At 47.4% G+C, this 20,941-nt stretch overlaps 1 protein-coding gene across 1 annotated transcript; it reads right to left on the reverse strand.

Moving 5' to 3' along the window:
- Window positions 1-260: 260 nt before the first annotated feature.
- Window positions 261-20,234, reverse strand: LOC149432841 (uncharacterized). Its single transcript, XM_089664881.1, has 5 exons — window positions 20,137-20,234; window positions 11,140-11,472; window positions 7,651-7,914; window positions 6,722-6,817; window positions 261-2,863 (listed from the first exon to the last, which is right to left on the reverse strand). The coding sequence occupies exons 1-5, from the start codon at window positions 20,165-20,167 to the stop codon at window positions 2,769-2,771; spliced, it is 819 nt and encodes a 272-aa protein (XP_089521007.1). The 5' UTR covers window positions 20,168-20,234; the 3' UTR covers window positions 261-2,768.
- Window positions 20,235-20,941: the final 707 nt, after the last annotated feature.

A 20,941-nucleotide genomic window follows, 5' to 3' on the forward strand; every position in this document is an offset into this window, starting at 1 on the left:
GGCCGTTGTTACACAAAATGTGGGGGTAGAAGTCAGAACTTAACTCAACTCTGCAAACTTAAATCTTACATATTTAAGGGTAATTCTGCACTAGCTGGATGCTACCACATTGGCCCATATTAAAGGGGAACTCTGCCATTACTGCCTCAATCCCAGGGCCTCCGCGCTGCAAGGGATTCTTGTTTGTTTATTGCCCGTCTGTCAGGGCTCCCGGTAAGACCAGAGGTGTGTGAACTGATACAGGGAAACGCAGGCTCAAGTATGGTGTAACAATATAATTTATTAAAGGTTATACACAAATATAAAATGCACAATATAACAAAACCAAACCTCCGACTGATAACGGAATGAACACAGACAAGAGCAGGGCTGGTGAGGTGGAGTGGTCAGGAAGGCCGGGTCAGGAACCATCGGTAGACAAGATACAAAGGAGCAGGCTGGAGAGTGGTCAGGAATAGCCGAGGTCAGGACAGGCGGAGTTCGTTCAGAGTCCGGATCAAAGCAGAAACAGGATCAGGCAGGAAGCAGACAGGATGCAGGTACAGGGGCTCATGGGAAACATACACCAAGGCACTGACTGCAGGCCTGGCCACTCCTTAAATACACCTCCTGCAATCAGCCTCAGGTGATGAGTTGATTGCAGGAGTGAGCTTCTGGCTGCTGAGAGCACCCGCTGGCCAGCCCTGGTACTGCAGCCCACAAGGCAGGTGAGTCTCACCACCAGTGGTGAGACCATTCCTGACACCGTCTGATCCCAATAGTAGCAGTTCCTTGGACGCTGCGCCTCGGCCCTTCCAAGAGCCTTTCACCTTTGTTAAACATGGGTATGCTGTAGTCTCCTCAGATAGTACCCATAGGTGTCCTTCCGGTCCTAGACTCCTAGTGTACCTCAACTAATATCACACTATGGATCTGGAGGGACCCAGAACCAAATTGGGAGGTCTGCTACATGGTAGTGAAGGGGTCAGGAAATCCAACTTGCTCTGTCCAGTACCCAGAGGTGTCCTTCCTGTCCTAGACTCCTAGTGTACCTCAACTAATATCACACTATGGATCTGGAGGGACTCAGAATCAAATTGGGAGGTCTGCAACATGGTGGTAAAGGGGTCAGGAAATCCAACTTGCTCTGTCCAGTACCCAGGTACAATCAGAGGTGTCCCAGGCAACCTGGCAGATGCAAGGAAGTAGGCCCTGGACTCGTCATTTCTAACACTTCCTAGGGAGCATTGTCATAGATCTTCCTGTGGGAACTGAATTCAAAAGAAGTATGCTCAGCTGGACATTGGCCTATCATAAATTCGGGCAGATATGAATCTTATATACAATCTGGTGCACACTAAGGGTTGAGGAGCAGTCTAGCAATTGGCACACCCTTCTAGGATTCCTCCAGCTATCCTACAAGCTAGAACCCCGGTGTTAATCACTCTTCCACTGTCCACACCCCCCCGCACCAAACACACAACAAATGGTAGCTTGCCACCACCCAACAGTTTATCCGCAGACTGGTCTGCTGGGCCACCACACACACACAGATATTCTACTTTACAATCTGCATGCAATCTGCCAACACGCAGGGCAATTGCATACAGATAGGCAATGAACTTGCATATAAAGACACTGCAATACAATACAATCTCTCCGGAGATATGAGCCCGAGCTTAAGTACCCAGAAGTCACTTATTAATTTTATGATTTAATATCCCGAAAGTGGGCGGAGCATAAAATATGTACAAAGTATAAAAAATTACAGAAAATACAAGAAGACACACAATTGGCTATTGACTATAAAATAAAAGGGAATAAAAACAGAAATAAAACTTTTACCAAGAGTTATCCTGTGACTGGAGCAAGTCAGAGAAAGTCCGCGATCCGCCAGTCAATAGAACCGGCTCCGTACGAATCACACCGTCCATATCTCAAATCCTTGATTTATGGGAATATGGACGTAGGCTGGACATTAGCCCTTGGCCATTCGACTCTGGGGGGGGTGTTCCTGTACCAGCCCACAGGACGTTCTGGGTACTGAAGTGCCCAAAGTCGATTGGACCAGGAACGGTTTGAATCACCAAGTTAGGGATTGAGTTTCCGACACCAGTGCATCAGTCCAATCGCGACAGCACCAATCGCTGTTCAGCTGTCGCAATCAGGCACCATATAACCATTTTCTGCATTCTCTGGGATTCTACATAGGCTACAAATACAGTTTTACATGCAGGAGTAGCCTACAGCGTGTCCAATCAGAAGGAAGTATTTTCATCTCTCTGCAGCTAATATTTTAGCTTTTATGAGAGATGAAATATATTCCTTTGATCTGTGTATATACCTCAAAGCTCCCAGACACATCGGAACCACCTGTGGTCTCCCGCTGTGTCATGAAGCCGAACTGTCTAGAGCCTTTTCCTTCCAGATTTCCAGAAGGTGACAAATCTTATTGGCATCCAGGTGTCACCTCCAGTCTAGAGGATGCTCTGTCCCTTCAGATGCTAATTGGTGACCATATGTCTCTGACTTAATTCTGAACACATATTATTATAACATGGACTGAAGCTAAACCTACATTGTCATATTTCTACAGATCACATCTCAGCTACTCAAATCTTACATGTACGTTACACCCCCCCCTCCCCCCCCATACCCCTGCCATCCATGTTGACCAATGGTTCAACTTTGCATAATTCTGTTTTGATATTTTATAATGCAAAGCTTCAACAAATATATATTTGACATAATATAACAGGTAAGAATTCCTCTCCCATCTTCGCACTCTCTTAATGTTCTTCATTTCTTTCATGATCTGCCGGGTTGTTAGCTACTCTCTGTCCTCTGATAAGAGGTTCGGCATCCGAGATCTGTTTCTTCTTATCTGAAAATATTAATCCCAGGATCACAGGTCAGGCGAAGGCGCAGATTATCATCACAGATCACACAGGATATTAAACAGTGACAATGAAAAAAGAAGAAAGCCTGAACATGTCCGCACTATTCAGTCCGTCGTGATTGCCCACACAAGTTCATCGAGGTGTATGGAGAACAATTCGATCTTGCAGCTCTCCAAATAGCAAGAGGGATGCTAAATGATACTAAAACAATCAGAGTGACAGAGATGAGCTAATCTGTGTAGTTTTCCTTTCCTCCCTGTCCAGTCACTAAGTGGGAGTGGGGACGTCTTGTAAGTGAAAGTGAAACTGCAGCAAGAAAATTCACCTACCCACAATGCAGGACTGTGCTGTGTGGCAGATCTGGGTACATCTCAGGACTGGGTGGGCAGAAATACTAATTCTCTGGCAGGTGGGGCAGCTCTCATATGTATTTTATCTGTGTATTTAGCTGTTAACCGGGAGCTCAGTTGTAAAGATACGTGTCTGCTCAAATGTAACCAACCCCTTTTATTGTTTTAAAGCTGTTTATATTTGTTAGTGTCATTGGGATGAATTGTGCCCCATCGTTGGTGTCAGTGAGCATAGCACCCCATCATTGGGCCCCATGGGTTGGTGTCATTAGGATGAATTGTGCCCCATTGTTGGTGTCATTAGGATGAATTGTGCCCCATTGCTGGTGTCAGTGGGAGGAATAGCACCCCATCATTGGTGTCACTGGACCCCATTGTTGGTGTCATTGGGATGAATTGTGCTCCATCATTGGTGTCATTGGCCCCCCATTGTTGGTGTCATTGGGAACAATTGTGCCCCTTCATTGATGTCATTGGTGGGTGGGGGCAATATTTCCCATTGTTGGTATCAGTGGTAGAAAATAGTGCCCCAAGGGCCGGATAAAAGCATGCAAAGGGCCACAGTTTGGAGACCACTGTCTTTGATTATCACTTACACAGCAAATGGTCAAACCCTGCTTTTAGGGTTAATCAGGCCACACCCCTCCCCCCCCCCAATAAATTGTCTGTGCTCCAACACAACAGCCCTGATGCAAGCAAGGAACCATCTCATAGTGTAAAACCGTATAGATAAGTTAGTTGAGCATAAACAGATGTACACTTACACCAGCATCAAGCCGAACCGGCTACACCGCACATGAATAGCAAGTCATACAGAATTCCTGTGAGCTGCTCTAGGTCCGTCCATACAACCAATCGCTAAGCGGTGCGTGATGATGTCACTCCCGTAGGCCCTATCCGACATAGTTCATCACAAATTACATCGTCATTGGTGGCCCATCCCCCTGACAACATCGTTTGTGGTACGAAACGCATCGGGTGGAGCCTAAGGGAGTGACATTATCACACACTGCATAACGATTGGTTGGACGGACGGACCTAGAGTTGCCCACAGGAATTTTTCATCATTTGCTATTCATGTGTAGCCAGTTCAGCTTGTTGCTGGTGTAAGTCTACATCTTTTTATGTACTGTCCCCTCTGTACTCCCCTGCAGCTGATAGAACCTGATCTGTGTTCCATCACCTGCTTCCCCGGGCACTGATCCTGGTGATTGATAGCTCAGGGACAGGAAGTGATGTCATACACATTACTTGGAGGAGACTAAGAGGACTCGTGTCCATTGAGCTCCCATTGCCCTTCCTAACAACGCCCTCCATGACCACACCGAACCCGCAGGTGGGACAATGGAGCCCCATAAACATGCGTGGGGGGGACATCACGGTGGTTGTGGAAGTGTTCAGCGGCTTCCATGTTGAAGGCCAACAGTCAGCTTTACAAAACTACAGGAATATGTTACAAGCACACATCTGCAGCACGTTAATAGATCTGAATTCCCAGCAAGTGGCTGGGGGTCAGATTTTACCCTCCCCCCATCCTGGTGCCCTAAGGCTTTTCACACAATCGGTCTGATCGGGTCTGCCTGTCCATTTTGTAGACGGACCCAACAGAACCCTCCATTCTCCTTTGTGGAGTGGCAGATGTAAATGGACACGTGTCTGTTCACATCCGACCACCTCCAATACGATCCGATCTGCCAAAAACAAAGGGGATCTGTTCCCCTCTGTCTGGGCGAATGGGATTGCAGGGCAGTTGGGTGTAAACTGACTCAAGTCTGTTTACACATGACCGCCCATGGTGCAGAGTGGGCTGTGTTCATGTCTGTTCTGCATAGGCGGAGCAAACACGGACCAGCGATCTGCCCTCTCTGCTCCGCAGGGGATCAACAGACAACAGATTCCAAGATAAGCAAGTGGATAGGAAGCAGATTCTGCCTCTCTGTCTCCATGTAATCTTCTCTGCCTGCCCCCATGTCCCCTTCTGTGTCCCCATCTATTCCTCATCTCTAGAGGGTCCCCATGATGTACTGGACATGTCAGTGGGCTGTCTTATGCACAGTTAAAGATCATAAAGCAAAGCACCAAGGTACCTTCCACTGAGACTGAGGCATCCCTCCACTTCATGCTGATCCCACACTTGTGCCTGCTGGCCCCTCCCCCTGGTCTCTCTGGGCTCCTCCCCCTGGTCTCATGCCTCCAGTTCAGCAGCAATTGTCTCTGTGCTGGACCAGTGGCATTTGTTCTGCAGCCCATGTGGGCGGTAATTGCTCATTGCAGGGCTGCAGCCTGGAGAGAGAGAAGGTGGTGTCCTGCCCTGCAGGAACTTTGCCATCCCCTTATAGAAATCCTCCAGTTTGGGTGTGGACCGGCTAGGCACATTCCCGCTCCTCGCTGCAGAAGCTGTCGGCATCATTTCAAGATCATGATGCTCTGCTACTGTTTGAAGCTCCGGTTGGCTATTCCTACCCACCGGGCCCGATTGTGCGCTGTTGGAACTTTCTCACTATACTGTTCTCTCCAACCTCAGGATCTGAGTGTATTATTTGCCGCCGCCGTACCATGCTGCACCCTACCCTCATGCTCATTGCTCAAGGAACCCATGGTGGCCTTTGGAGGAGCTCCGAGATTCCATGGAATACTGGTTGAGATAGGCTCTGGAGACTTGTCACTGAGGAATAATACACAGTTGGTGTAAAAAAAGACCCATATGTTCTGGAGCAGGGATATCTTGGGAAATAGGCCAATGTGTTTGCTGGATGTGGGGCTCACAAACAGTAGACCAGGGTGGGATTTCACTTGGAGAAGACATAGTGGGTGCTGGATGTGGAACCTCAATGGAAATAGACCAATGAGCATGCTGGAGGTGGGATCTCACCGGGAATAGACCAATGAGCATGCTGGAGGTGGGATCTCACCGGGAATAGACCAATGAGCATGCTGGAGGTGGGATCTCACCGGGAATAGACCAATGAGCATGCTGGAGGTGGGATCTCACTGGGAATAGACCAATGAGCATGCTGGAGGTGGGATCGCACCGGAAATAGACCAATGAGCATGCTGGAGGTGGGATCTCACCGGGAATAGACCAGTGAGCATGCTGGAGGTGGGATCTCACCGGGAATAGACCAATGAGCATGCTGGAGGTGGGATCTCACGGGGAATAGACCAATGAGCATGCTGGAGGTGGGATCTCACCGGGAATAGACCATTGAGCATGCTGGAGGTGGGATCTCACTGGGAATAGACCAATGAGAATGCTGGAGGTGGGATCTCACTGGGAATAGACCAATGTCTGGTTAGCTGAGTACTAGAGGAAGAATTCACTATGAGAAAATGAAAATTCCACTTAAACACGACAAAAGATATAATATAGTACATTCAGTGGCCACTCCCAGCCTGTGGGTGGCAGTAGTGATAAATCTGTTTCTGTATTCACGGAACGACTACACTCCATATCCGTGTATTATTGTATGATGGAGAAGGACGATCACTCACCACATGCATGTTTAATGCCAGCGACCACTAACAACATTAGTACCACCCCGGTGAGGACACCAAAGAAAATAACCCTTCTTCCAGACAGATCGGAATCTGTAAGTAAATGCAACATAGATACAATTTATAGGATTTACATACACACATGATAAATATACAATGTATCAGTTTGTATGGTCGGTGGTCATGTGACGTCTCACCTATATAACCCACCAAGAGACAACATGACACAATGTTACTATTCTGTGTCACACTATGATCATCTTCTATACCAGGGGTTTCCAAATCTTCTAAACAAAGGGCCAGTTTACTCTCCTTCAGACTTTAGGGGGGCCGGACTGTGGGCATTGGGAGTAGAAAAGGTCTTGGTGTCAGTGGGGCAAAAACAATGCCCCATTGTTGGTGTCATTGGAAGAAATTTTGCCCCATTATTGGTGTCATTGGGAAGAACTGTGCCCCATCGTTGGTGTCAATGGAAGGTATTGTGCCCCATCATTGGTGTCAGAGGGCCCAATTGTGCCACATCATTGGTGTCAGTGGTCCCCATTGTTGGTGTCATTGGGAGAAATTTTACCCCGTTGTTGGTGTCATTGGGAAGAATTGTGCCCCATTATTGGTGTTAATGGAAGGAATTGTGTCCTATCGTTGGTGTCATGAGGAGGAAGTATGCCCCCTCATTGGTGTCATTAGGAGGAATTGTGCCCCATCATTTATGTCATTGGGCCTCATTGTTGGTGTCATTGGGAGAAATGCCCCTTTATTGGTATCAGTGGTGGGAATTATGCCCCATTGTTGGTATCAGTGGATGAAATAGTGCCCCAAGGGCTGGGTAAAAGAAAGCAATTGGTCGCACCTGGCCCCCAGGCCGCAGTTTGGAGACCATTGTTCTATACAAATCAGATTATTCCCCCAGTAATAGCCCCTCTCACCTCCGATCTCCAGCCGGTATTCCCAGATCTCCTCACTGACCGGGTTTACGATCCTGACCCGGAATCTTCTCTCAGGGTCCCTTGTATGCACATTGGGGATAATCAGCATCCTATTGTCATCTATCAGCCGGTATCGTTCAGGGAGAGGCTTCCCGTCCACCTCCCAGGTCACGGCGCTCTCTTCTCCAGAGAACTGGACGCTCAATGTCATGTCCAGACTCTTCCAGCTGGTCCTCTTGGCTATGTTATGGATGAGAACTGGATCTAGAATTTTGAGGAGAATGGCCGTCACCATCTGTCATTGTGTCACCAGCATGGAGCCCAGATACTTAAAGTGGTTGTAAATCCTTATATCTACCCAGTGAAGCAACTGACCTCAGGTGATACACAGAGATTAAACAAATCCTCCTACATAAGTTGTACCTATTTATCTGCAGTATCAATTCTCTACATCCGTTCAAAGTACAGAATTTATATAGCTTGTCTGAGCATTAAAAAAAAAGGGGGCAGAGAGCTGAAAACACACTCATGGAAGAGAGTTATGAGAGCTGATTGGAGGGAAGGGTCACACCGCCTTCACACAGCACACAGGAACAGAGCTGAGGCTGTCAATCAGCTGGAGATCCCTCCCCTGTCACTATTTTTCACTTGTCAGGAAAACTTGTCAGAAGTGAATCATGCTGATAACAGAGGAACAAAGCAGAATACGGAAATGACACCTAGTGCTCAGAAATGACAACTACACATTATAAAGGGATATGCTTTGTTCATATTTCATGTCTGAGGTTTACAATCACTTTAACCGTTTCAATACCGGGCAATTTTTCCCCTTCCTGCCCAGGCCATTTTTCAGCTTTCAGCGCTCTCACACTTTGAATGACAATTGCGCGGTCATACAACACTGTACCCAAACTAAAATTTTATCATTTTCTTCACACAACTAGAGCTTTCTTTTGGTGGTATTTAATCACCGCTGGGGTTTTTATTTTTTGCTAAATTAACAAAAAAAGACCAAAAAGTTTGAAAAAAAAACACATTTTTCTTTGTTTCTGTTATAAAAGTTTACAAATAAATAATTGTTCTTCATAAATTTAGGCCGAGATGTATTCTGCTACATGTCTTTGGTGAAAATAACCCAAATTAGGATGTATTTTTTAGTTTGTAGGAAAGTTATAGAGTTCACAAACTATGGTATAGATCTGAATATTGATCAATCCTGAAGTACTGACAGCCAATCTAATATCTTGAGGTCCAAGAATGTCAGGACAGTACAGATATCCCCCAAATGTCAGGACGGTACAGATATCCCCCAAATGTCAGGACAGTACAGATATCCACCAAATGTCAGGACAGTACAGATATCCACCAAATGACCCCTTTTTGCAGAGTAGACAGTCCGACGTACTTCATAAGAGGCATGGTGAGTTTTTTGAAGTTGCATTTTTTTGTCATAATTTTTCGGAAAATGAAAAAGTTAAAAAAATTATTTTCACTATTTTTTTTTTTACATACTGTCACCAGTGCAGTACAGCGTCATCATATAACTGGCATGGCGGTTAACAGGGACACTGACTGGTGACAGTATGAAAAAAATATATATATTTTTTTTTTAATTTTTTTATTATATTTAATTTTTTATTACATTTTTTTTTATTTTTTTTAAGATTTTTTTTCATATTTTACTATGACCAAAGTAGTACAATGTTACCATAGTAACATTGTACTACTTTGGGGAAGTAGTCAGTATTTTCTTTTTTTACACAATTTGCTTATAGCAAAGAATTACTTTGCTATAAGCAAGCATTTACCTGAATGAAATCGATTCATTCAGCTTTTTTTTTTTTTTTTTTGTGCTTAGCTGTGATTTGGTCACAGCTAATCACATGACATGTGCATGTGATTAGCTGTGACCATTCACAGCTAGGCACTAGTATACAATGGATGGCATCATGAATGAAGCCATCCATTGTATACAACTGTCATGTGACCTGCTGTGATTGGTCACAGCAGGTCACATGGTACCAGCAACGGGAGCCGGTACTCGGATCTGTCATCGGCCGTGTCCGAGGTGCACGGCCGGTGACAGATCGCACTGCTGCGCCACCCTGCATTAGCGCAAACTGCGCATGTGCGGGAGGATGCCATATGGCGTGCACCCGGAGTGCAGAGGCACATTTGAAGCCGCCAAACGGCCATTGGCCGGGCGGCTAATGGTTAATATAGAGTGCTAGCTCTTGTACACACACACTCTTCATTATTCATGTGATCTGCCCTCTCCTACATACGGCTATTACTATTACTGGCATCTCTTATATGTGGGTGTCACTCCTCTTTTCTCCTAAACTATCCTTTATAGCAGCCATGTCTACTCTAAATTCCAATGAGTCAACCCAATTAGTTACTCCTTTTTATTTCCCCCTCAACCATGAATACTTATATATTAAAGACATGACCTAACCCTCTTCCCTGCATAGCTGCTAAGTGTCCCACAAGGTCCTGAGAATTTGCACTGTCTGTGTCTATGGACACAGGCATCATAGCTCCCCAGGTGTGCCATCATAGGAAGTGGCTTCCTTTGGTGGCACATTGAGAAGAGGAGGAGCCAGTAAGTGTGCCTGTGGGTTGTGACGGACCGCCTGGCACCTCGAATGGGTGCTTCCAGCAGAGAATTGCTTGCTCACCGCTGGGACCCAGGAACAAGGTATTATAGCTGGGCATTGCACCCAAGAACTAGACAACACTAGCTTAGGTGCAACTGGAACTACTGTATTGAACAGAAATACAGGTATTTATACACTTCAGGAATGGGGGCTGTACTCACATGAACAATAAACACAAATATTATACATTGGGTTAAACATCCCATACTGAATAGATAATGAATATTTGTAAAAAACGAGCGCTAGATCTGTGTGGGTGGAGCAGCTAGCATGAAAGGCAATGACCTCAGAACCTTCTAAATACAATATATATATCAACATGCAGCGCTAGGATGAAAAGTCTTATCATAAATCATTACCAGTAACAAAACCCGTATGGCATACGGATATATATAGCGTCTCTTGATATTTGAAGAAATTATATTATACAACACTCTGAATGTTGAAGCTGTTATAGCTACAAAGGGCGGGGCCAACTCAATATTGAACCCTACGGACTAAGACCCTGGTCACACTGGATGCGAATTGGCACGATTTCAAAGTAGGGTTTGATTTTGAATTTTGGCAATATAGTGTATGTTATATATTTTATACCACCCACTCTGTACATTGTGCTGTTATATATTCCATACTTCTCAGCCCGGTATGTTGTGCTATACATTGTATACTTCACACGGCTCCACCCTATGTACTATGCGGTACATTACACCCTCCACTTTGTACAGCCCATACATTCCTCCATGCACACTGCTCTTCATTGGGCCACCGTCTATCGCCCCGTCTGTAAGTGGCCAGACATAGACGCGTGATGCAGGATATGGATTCTTACCCAGAACACGGATCTCTGTAGAGGACAATAGAGAATCCTTATCACTGTGATTGTAATACCAGACCTCATACACACAGGAATCCTCCTTCCTGGCATGTGTCAGCTTCCAGCAGCCGCTCCCTGTGTGCAGTCGGAGTCTGGGGTCATGATAATTTGTGTTGTTGGAATGCATGTAATGCTCGATCACCGTCTTCCCCTCCTCTCCACACTGTCTGTACAGCTCCATTTTACCCTCTTTATAAGGACACTTCATATTACAGTCAGTGATGTCGGATCCGCTCTGTACATACACCGTTCCTGGTGACACCGGGATGATCAGCATACACAGGAGACCTGGGAAGAGAAGAGAAATGTTCACAGAAATGCTATGGGGCTGCAAGGTGCCTACAAGTGTATTAGTTGGGTAGTTGGCTGGCCCAGGCTGGGTAAGGGGATAACTGCTAACACCTCAGTTCCCGGGCTTTTTTGGGCCCGGCCCGTCCACCCTGTGATATAAATAGGAAGAAGGAAGGGTTGGGAATGACCAAAGCCTGCTCTTGGAGATGCTGTGACCATCATGGGACATCTAGAGGGAGTGCTGCACCCCATAGACTGGACAACTGCAAAGCCTTGGGAGATGCCAGTCATGGACTAACACTTTGTTGAGGTATGCCTGGGCAGCCTAGTTCAGTTAGATAGGGAAATGTTACACTGGAAGTGTACTTGTTGGATGTTGCCACAAAATATTCAGTAAAGTTAGGACAGCACAGTGGCTGAGTGGTTAGCATGCCCACCTAGCAGCACTGGTCACTAGTTCGAATCCCAACCACGCCACCACCTGCCTGGAGTTCTCATGTTCTCCCTGTGCCTTCGTAGGGGTACTCCAGTTTCCTCCCACACTCTAAAGACATGCTGGTAGGTTAATTGGCTCCGGTCTAGACTGGCCCTAGTATGTGTATGTAAAATTGGGAGTTAGGGACCTTTGGTTGTATGCTCCTTGAAGGTAAGGGACTGATGTGAATGCACAATATATGTGTAAATTGATGGCGATATATAACCGCCTGTGATAAATAAAGTTGTATGGAATGTTTTAGGCCGAGTCTGAAGCCATTATAAAGGATACATGGTGGTTTCTGACTTATGAAAGAACAGGATCAGTAAAGCACATGTGGGGTACGAAGCAAAGCACTACAGAAGGTCTACTGGATAAGATGAAGAGGAGGAGTGAAGGTACATTGCAGCCGGTCATGAAGTGTGGTACCTGGCATGGCGAGGGGTCCTCCAGTAGCAAGGGGGTCGGTGATCTGGTTCTCTCTCCAGCGGCTATTTCCCCAATAGTATCTTGCATTACAGAGACCCGTAGCCTAGCCGCATGAAACAGGAGAATGGGAAGAGTTAAGGAGGTGCACAGCTGGACCCCATTTTGTCACTAGGAGTGAGGTGGCAGAGGTACACTAGACTGGTTGCACAATCATGGTGCTGATTGCACTATATGGCAAATCCAAAATGTAGGTCAGGCCATCATTAGGATAGGTGACATAACAGGACATGTCTAGGCCTCATGCACACTACACAAGTAACCCCAGTGAATGAGACTCTGGCACTTTGGTGAAGGCAGAAGGTCCAGGTGCACCCTCCAGGCTGGAAGCTCCTGCTGAATGGCCCACCAAGCAGTACCAGAGTTTAGGGGAGTATGCACCTCCAGACGAATTCCTGGAACACGAACTTTAGTTCCCGCCTGGTTGCAGAGTTTGACAAATAATACCACCCGTCAAACACTTCCATTGAGTTCTGCGCAGCAACACAACCACAGGCAATTCATGTGATCACCGCGTGGTAAGCTGTAAGGTTGGGTTTTATTCTTTCTACAGCTGGCAGTTGGCTGTTCAGTAAAAGTGATGTGAGTGGCTCCCCAATCTCCTCTATGACTACTCAAGCCAAAAGCAACGATGATTTCATTACTTCCGGTTTTAGAGCTGTTATTCCTCAGCTACTGTTCTTGATTAGCTGCACTGAAGGAAAGAAACGACATTGAGGGTCTAATAGACCCCTGATGTCTCCATAAAGGGACACTGTTACCTGCCAATGCTATCACATAGGGGACTTGTTAGCCCCTTACAATAACAATAAGGTATAATGAAAAAAATATAAAGTTTTAATAAAATATTAAACAGTAATAAAAAAAAAAAAAGCAAAAGCCCCCCTATGCAGAAAGACAAATGCAAACACACGTGTAGGTCTTGCACATGTATATACAGTACACTATATTGCCAAAAGTATTGGTCGGCCGGCCTTTCCACGCACATGAACTTTCATGGCCCCCCAGTCTTAGTCCGTAGGGTTCAATATTGAGTTGGCCTCGCCCTTTCCACACACATGACCTTTAATGGCCCCCCAGTCTCAGTCCGTAGGGTTCAATATTGAGTTGGCCCCGCCCTTTGCAGCTATAACAGCTTCAACTCTTCTGGGAAGGCCGTCCACAAGGTTTAGGAGGGTGTCTATGGGAAGGTTGGACCATTCTTCCAGAAGCACATTTGTCAGGTCAGGCACTGATGTCGGGGGAGGAGGCCTGGCTCGCAGTCTCCGCTCTAATTCATCCCAAAGGTGTTCTATGGGGTTGAGGTCAGGACTCTGTGCAGGCCAGTCAAGTTCCTCCACCCCAAACTGGCTCCTCCATGTCTTTATGGACCTTGCTTTGTGCACTGGAGCGCAGTCATGTTGGAACAGGAAGGGGCCATCCCCAAACTCTTCCCACAAAGTTGGGAGCATAAAATTGTCCAAAATTTCTTGTTATGCTGATGCCTTATGAGTTCCCTTCACTGGAACTAGGGGGCTAAGCCCAACCCCTGAAAAACAACCCCACACCATAATCCACCCTCCACCAAACTTTATGCTTGGCACAATGCAGTCAGGCAAGTACTGTTCTCCTGGCAATCGCCAAACCCAGACACGGCCATTGGATTGTCAGACAGAGAAGCGTGATTGGTCACTCCAGAGAACACGCCTACACTGCTCTAGAATCCAGTGATGGCATGCTTTACACCACGACATCCAACGCTTTGCATTGCACTTGGTGATGGAAGGCTTGGATGCAGCTGCTCGGCCATGGAAACCCATTCCATGAAGCTCTCTACGCACTGTTGTTGGGCTCATCTGAAGGCCACACCAAGTTTGAAGGTCTTTAGCTATTGGCTCTGCAGACAGTTGGCGACTTCTGCGCACTGTGCGCTTCAGCATGCGCTGACCCCGCCCTGTCATGTGACGTAGCCTACCACTTGGTGGCTGAGTGGCTGTTGTTCCCAGTTGCTTCCACTTTGTTATAATCCCACTAACAGTTGAGCGTGGAATATTTAGTAGCCAGGAAATGTCACGGATGGACTTATTGCCCAGGTGGCCACCTATCACGGGACCACGCTTGGAGTCACTGAGCTCCTGAGAGCGACCCATTCTTTCACCAATGTTTGTAGAAGCCGTCTGCATGCCGAGGGGCTGGATTGTATACACCTGTGTCCATGGAGGGGATTGGAACACCTGAATCCAATGATTGGGAGGGCGGGGACAATACTTCTGGCAATATAGTGTAAACAGCGATTGTATCACTTGTAAGGTATCGTCTCGGAAGTCAGAGTAAGATCAATCATCCGAGGACCGTAATTCACAATTAACCTGCAAAGTCTTTTAAAGCATCACCTATAAACAATTTTTGGTTATTGTAATATTTTGCACTGTCTCCGGCACGCGTGGAAATTCTAAAGCTTTACACGTTTGGTAGCCATTTATTGGACACAACCCCTAATATGTTTTATGCTTTACCAATAGATTTGGTATTGTATTTTGTTTGTGAGCGCTGAGATTCTTTTTATTGTATTTTTCCCTGAAAATGTGGTTGCACAAATATCACGTGACACTAAAAAAAATAGCAAATGCCGCCATTTTTTTCTCCAGGGCCTCTGCTTACAGAAAATATATAATATTTGGAGGTATTAAAGTGGTTGTAAACGTTAGACATGAAATATGAACAAAGCATTTCCCTCAATAGTGTGTACTTGTCTCAATCCGGAGAACTAAGGCCTTGTTCACACTGGAATTGAAAGCAAGCGTTTGAGGGGCCTTTTTACTGCAAATGATACTATGGACAGCACACATTGCTGTTCACATTATCTAAGGATGAAGCATTAACGTCACGTCGCTTCAAAATTGAAGCTTCATGTCAATTCTGGAGGAGTTTGAAGCTATTCAAAGCTTCCCATTCAAGTCTATGGTGATGCTCTTCCTCCCTCCCTCTCTCTCTCTTCCTCCCTCTCCCTCCCCCCCCTCTCTCTCTCTTCCTCCCTCTCCCTTCCTCCCTCTCCCTCACTCTTCCTCCCTCTCCCTCACTCTTACCCACCCACCTCTCTCTCTTCCCTCTCACCTCTCTCTCCCCCCCTCTTCCCCCTCTCTTTCCTCTCTCTCTCCCCCTCTCTTTCCTCTCTCTCTCCCCCCTCTTCCCTCTCTCCCCCCTCTCTTTCATTTCTCTCTCTTGCTCCCTCCCTCTCTCTTCCCTTTCTCTCTCCCCCCCCCAGATTGTATGGGACCACACACCCCCTCTCCAAGGGCTGCTGATCTCCGGGCAGCAGGAAGGGGGGGGAGGCCTGTGCAGTCCCATACGATCTGTCAGTGTGCCATGTACTGGATGGATGACAGGAGGGAGAGCCCACAGAAGAAAACACAGCTCACCTTCTCCGGCTCTTTCCTCTCTGCCACTTCTCTCCCTGCTCGAGGCTGTCCCCTGGTTCCGGCTCGTCAGCTGCTGGAGGGAGAGGTATACGACCGTTGCTCTGCAACTGCCCTCCTTCATGCCCCACCTCATCGATCTTCCTGCTGTTCGTCGCTGCTCAAAAGGTCCCTTCTTCCGGGGGGCGGTGCCTCCCCCTAAAAATTACCGCCCTAGGCAAACGCCTTGTTTGTTTTGTGGTAGATACGCCCCTGAATAAAGCCCTAAATGTAATTTATGTCTGCTGCCTCCTTTCTCTGCTATCAGCATGAAACACTTCTGACATGTTTTCCTGACACCATAAGAAGAATGGTGACAGGCCGGGACCTCCAGCAGATTGACAGCCTCAGCTGTGAGCACTGGGGGGTGTAAAAGGTGTATGTGAGTGTCGACACTGGGGGGCTTTACAAGTTATATATGAGTATGAGCAGTGGGGGGGGGGTGTACAGGGTGCATGGGAGTGCAGGCAGTGAGGGGGGGGGGGTTTACAAGAAGTCTGTTTGTATAGGCACTGAGAAGGAGGGATGTACAAGGTATATAAAAGTATAAGCAGAGGGGGGGGGGTGCGCATGATGTCTGTGAATGGGCCCTGGGGGATATACAAAGTGAATGTAGGCACCGGGAGGATGGGGGGGGGGGCGTACAAGGTGCATGTGAGTGTGGGCACTTTAGAGCGGGGGTGCAAAATATACAAGGTGTATGTAAATATAGGCATAGTTGTACAAGTTAAATGTGAGTATGGGCACTAGGGGCATGCAGGGCAAGTCCCGTGACAAATTTAGATGGGGGGGCGATTTTAGTCTTGCCTAGGGCAGCACAAAACCAGAATACACCACTGACGCTGACAGTAGGTGAGAGCAGAGTGACAGATCTCATCACTGTGCTGCCTCTCTTTTCACTGTCCAGTCACCGGCTGAGGGAGCGACAAGACCTGTAAGTGTTAATGAACAGCAGCAGAGGAAAGTCACGTCCCTTTCCCTGCCAGACAGGACTGTGCTCTGTGGCAAAGTGGTGTAAACCTCAGGACTGGATGGATACAGAGTCCTGCTGGGACAAACTACAGATGGCGGCTGCCCAGCTAGATGTTTCCGGACTGATAAATAAAAATTTATACTGCAGACAATTGTAGCACTACCCCCTTAGGGGCCGCTGGATTTGGGTTGGGTCCCCCTGTGCTCTGCACGGCCAGGCAACATGCATTTTCCATATCTTGCACACTGGTGTCAGAACACAGTCCTGGAACTTTGTTTTGTGATTTTATTAAGGGGCTCAGACCTTGGATGGGGTCTGGGGGTATATGGGATGCCCGAGGATCCGCCGGACACGAGGACAAGCTCCTTATAACTATGTACAAAGATGTGAATAGCAACAGTCTGTAGATCGCTCTTTGGTGTCCCTCCTCAGACCCGGATGATTCCTCCTCTTCACCCAGCTGCCTGAGCAAGGGGCCCACAAGCTGCCAATTTACAGCAAGCAGCCCTGGATGGGAAGCTATTGGATCTCACACCTGACCGCCCTCTCCCCTTATCTGGCCCAGGGGTTGTAGGTAGGGCTGTGGATAAGGGGGGACCACCAGTCCTGTACGGGGCCCAGGCCAGCAAGGAGGCCCAGGCAGCTGATTCTGATGTGGGCAGGGAGAGTGATCGGCATGGCGTGTGTGTGTGTGGGGGGGAGGGGGGGATTACTGGAACCGATCCCCTGTATGGCTCTCTGCAGCAGCTGAAAGCTGGCTTCTTCTCTCCATCCCGCTGGCTTTCAGCTGCTGCAGAGGGGATCAGTTCCAGTAATTCCCCTCCGGTGCACCCATCACTCTCCCTGTGGTTTCCCCCTGCCAGGCCAGGCCCCCTATGTGCCCCCACCCCCGCAATAATGCCGGCTTCCTTCCTCTCCTTCCCACTGGCAGCTGCAAGCACACAATAGGATCCTTCAGGATGGAGAGTGGGGGAAGGGTCCAGTAAATGTGTCACATTTACCAGCACCTTCCTTCTGAATGAACACAATGAATGATTGGTACTGATCACTTACTGTGTTCATTCAGAACTGAAGCATAGTAAACTGTGTTTTATTTGGGGGGGGGGGCTGTCAGGTTGGCTGTATGGGGCTCCGTGGTTTCTAACAGCAGCCCTGGGTATAGGAGTACTCACACTGCCCTCTACTGTTAGGTTAGTGGATTGGTGGTTGCATTCAGGCCTTGCACTGGGCTGGCTCCTTCCCTGCTATACAGGCAATCCTCCCTTGGAGACATTGAGGCATTTGGGATCCAGCTCTCCAGCGACCTGCCTGTAGGTAGGCCCCTTCCCAGACTCCTCACTCCAACCTTTCTCACTCCATCTTCCACCCAACACTGACTACCGCTCCCCAGGCTCAGTCATAGTTGAGGGTTGCCTTGATCACCATGCCCAGCCTTCTGCCAGGGGATTGGCCAAGGTACCTCAAACATGGGCTCCCTTCCATCTACTCCCCTATTCCAGAAAGTTCTCCAGAAAGGTAGGAGTACTCCAGAAGCTTGGATCTGTTAGAGCCTCCCTAGCCTGTCCTGCCTCACTCCCAGGCTGACTCATCCCAGGCTGCTACTCAGCCTCTATCTAACAAAAAATAAAACAACAATCTCTCTGGCTAAGCTAGAGGGCGTCACACAACACAAAGCAGTAATATAGATAAGGCCGATCGATACAGCTAGGCAGTCACAGACACTCCAATCAGTCCACATTCACAACCTCAGACAGTCACCGATCATATACACCTGTCCTGTACCAACCATCAGAGAGAACGAGAGACTCTGCCCCACACACCAAGGTGGGACCTCCTCATTGGAGTAACTAGAACCCTAAGGACACCGGTGCAAGAAACCATGAAGGCCCCCCTGACAGAGGACATTACAGTGGGGGGATTGATGTGAAGGGAGGAAGAGGACACTGCTTTTTTGGGGGGAGGGCAGAGAACACTACAGTGGGGGGGGGGGTGAGGGGGGGTTGATGTGAAGGGGCCAGAGGATACTATTGGGGGGGGAGGAGGGGTGATGTGAAGTGGGGCAGAGGACACTACAGTGACACACTATGTGTTCTTCATCTTTTTTATTGGGGTCTTTATAGTTTGTTTTTAAAAAGGGTGCTTCTTATCCAGGTAGATATCAAGGCAGAGAACACTACAGTGGGGGATGATGTGAAGGGGGGCAGAGGATACTACTGGGGGGGTGGTGATTGTCATTGAAGCAGGGGGTAGCACTAGGGAATAAAGGGGTGTCACTATAGGAGATGGGGGGGTGACACTATAGGAGATGGGGGGGTGACACTATAGATGATGGGGGGGGGTGACACTATAGGAGATGGGGGAATGTAACTATATGAGATGTGGGGTGTCATTGAAGCAGGGGGTGGCACTAGAGAATATAGGGGGTCTCACTATAGGAGATGGGATATGACCCTATAGGAGATGGGGGAATGTAACTATATGAGATGTGGGGTGTCATTGAAGCAGGGGGTGGCACTAGAGAATATAGGGGGTCTCACTATAGGAGATGGGATATGACCCTATAGGAGATGGGGGAATGTAACTATATGAGATGTGGGGTGTCATTGAAGCAGGGAGTGGCACTAGAGAATATAGTGGTGTAATTATAGGAGCTGGGGGATGTAACCATAGGAGTTGTGGGGTGTCATTGAAGCAGGGGGTAGCACTAGAGAATATAGTGGTGTCACTATAGGATATGGGGGATGACACTATAGGAGATGTGGGGTGTCATTGAAGCAGGGGGTAGCACTAGAGAATATAGGGGTGTCACTATAGGAGATGGGGGATGACACTATAGGAGATATGGGGTGTCATTGAAGCAGGGGGTAGCACTAGAGAATATAGGGGTGTCACTATAGGAGATGGGGGAATGTAACTATAGGAGATGTGGGGTGTCATTGAAGCAGGGGGTGGCACTAGAGAATATAGTGGTGTAACTATAGAAGATGGGGGATGACATTATAGGAGATGGGGGATGTAACCATAGGAGTTGTGGGGTGTCACTGAAGCAGGGGGTGGCACTAGAGAATATAGGGGTGTCACTATAGGAGATGGGGGATGACACTACAGGAGATGTGGGGTGTCACTGAAGCAGGGGTTGGCACTAGAGAATATAGGGGTGTCACTATAGGAGATGGGGGATGACACTACAGGAGATGTGGGGTGTCACTGAAGCAGGGGGTGGCACTAGAGAATATAGGGGTGTCACTATAGGAGATGGGGGATGTCACTATAGAAGACAGTCACAGCCTTACCTGAAAACCACCGTTGGATTCTCTCCGCCATCTCTGCTTTATCCTCCTCTGAATATTAGAGATGTGATCACCGTGATCTTCAAGATACAAACAGAAAGTGATTCAGAAGTGCAGAACTTTATTAGTTGCCTGTAACTGCATCGTCTATGGAAAGTACCTGATGGGGGGGGGGGGGGGCATCAATGAGCTCTCATTTCATACCTGTGTGGGAAGGTAGGGGAATTCAGACGCCGATCCATCCAGTCCCGGAGTCTGAGTATATTTAGGTCACTACCATAGTTCCTCCCCTGTACATGGTGTTCACTAAGCAACTCGGCTAAAAGTTTTTTCTCATGTTTTCTATATTCCCGGCTGACACCACCAATTGTGGAAGTTCCACATTCTTTCCTCTCTGACAGTAAAGAACCCCATCCGCAGTTTAACATCCAACCGCCTCTCGTTCAGCTTCATGGTGGACGTGTGTCGCCTTTAACCCCTTCACACCTAAAACAAATCCTAATACCTAAGCTCAATTTTGCATCTTTGACTTGTGTTAGTAAATCTGTACAAATCATCACAACTACTTTGTGTATCCGGGTGGATTATACTTTGTTCTTTTTAGGGCAAATTTAGCTTTCATTTGGTGGTAAATGGTTATGGATATCTCCTGATTTTTTTTATTATCAAAGGAAAACTGCCCCAAAATAGTAAAAAAAATATATATATATTTAGCTGTATGTTTCCTGCTATTGCCATAACCAACCACCAAAGAACAATGCAAAATAAATCCTCCTGATCCTGACGATCGCAGTGATAGCAGACATGT

The sequence above is a fragment of the Staurois parvus genome, unplaced genomic scaffold (assembly GCF_062004578.1).
Source record: "Staurois parvus isolate SC_StPar_1 unplaced genomic scaffold, SC_StPar_1.0 ptg002087l, whole genome shotgun sequence".
NCBI classification, from domain to species: Eukaryota; Metazoa; Chordata; class Amphibia; order Anura; family Ranidae; genus Staurois; species Staurois parvus.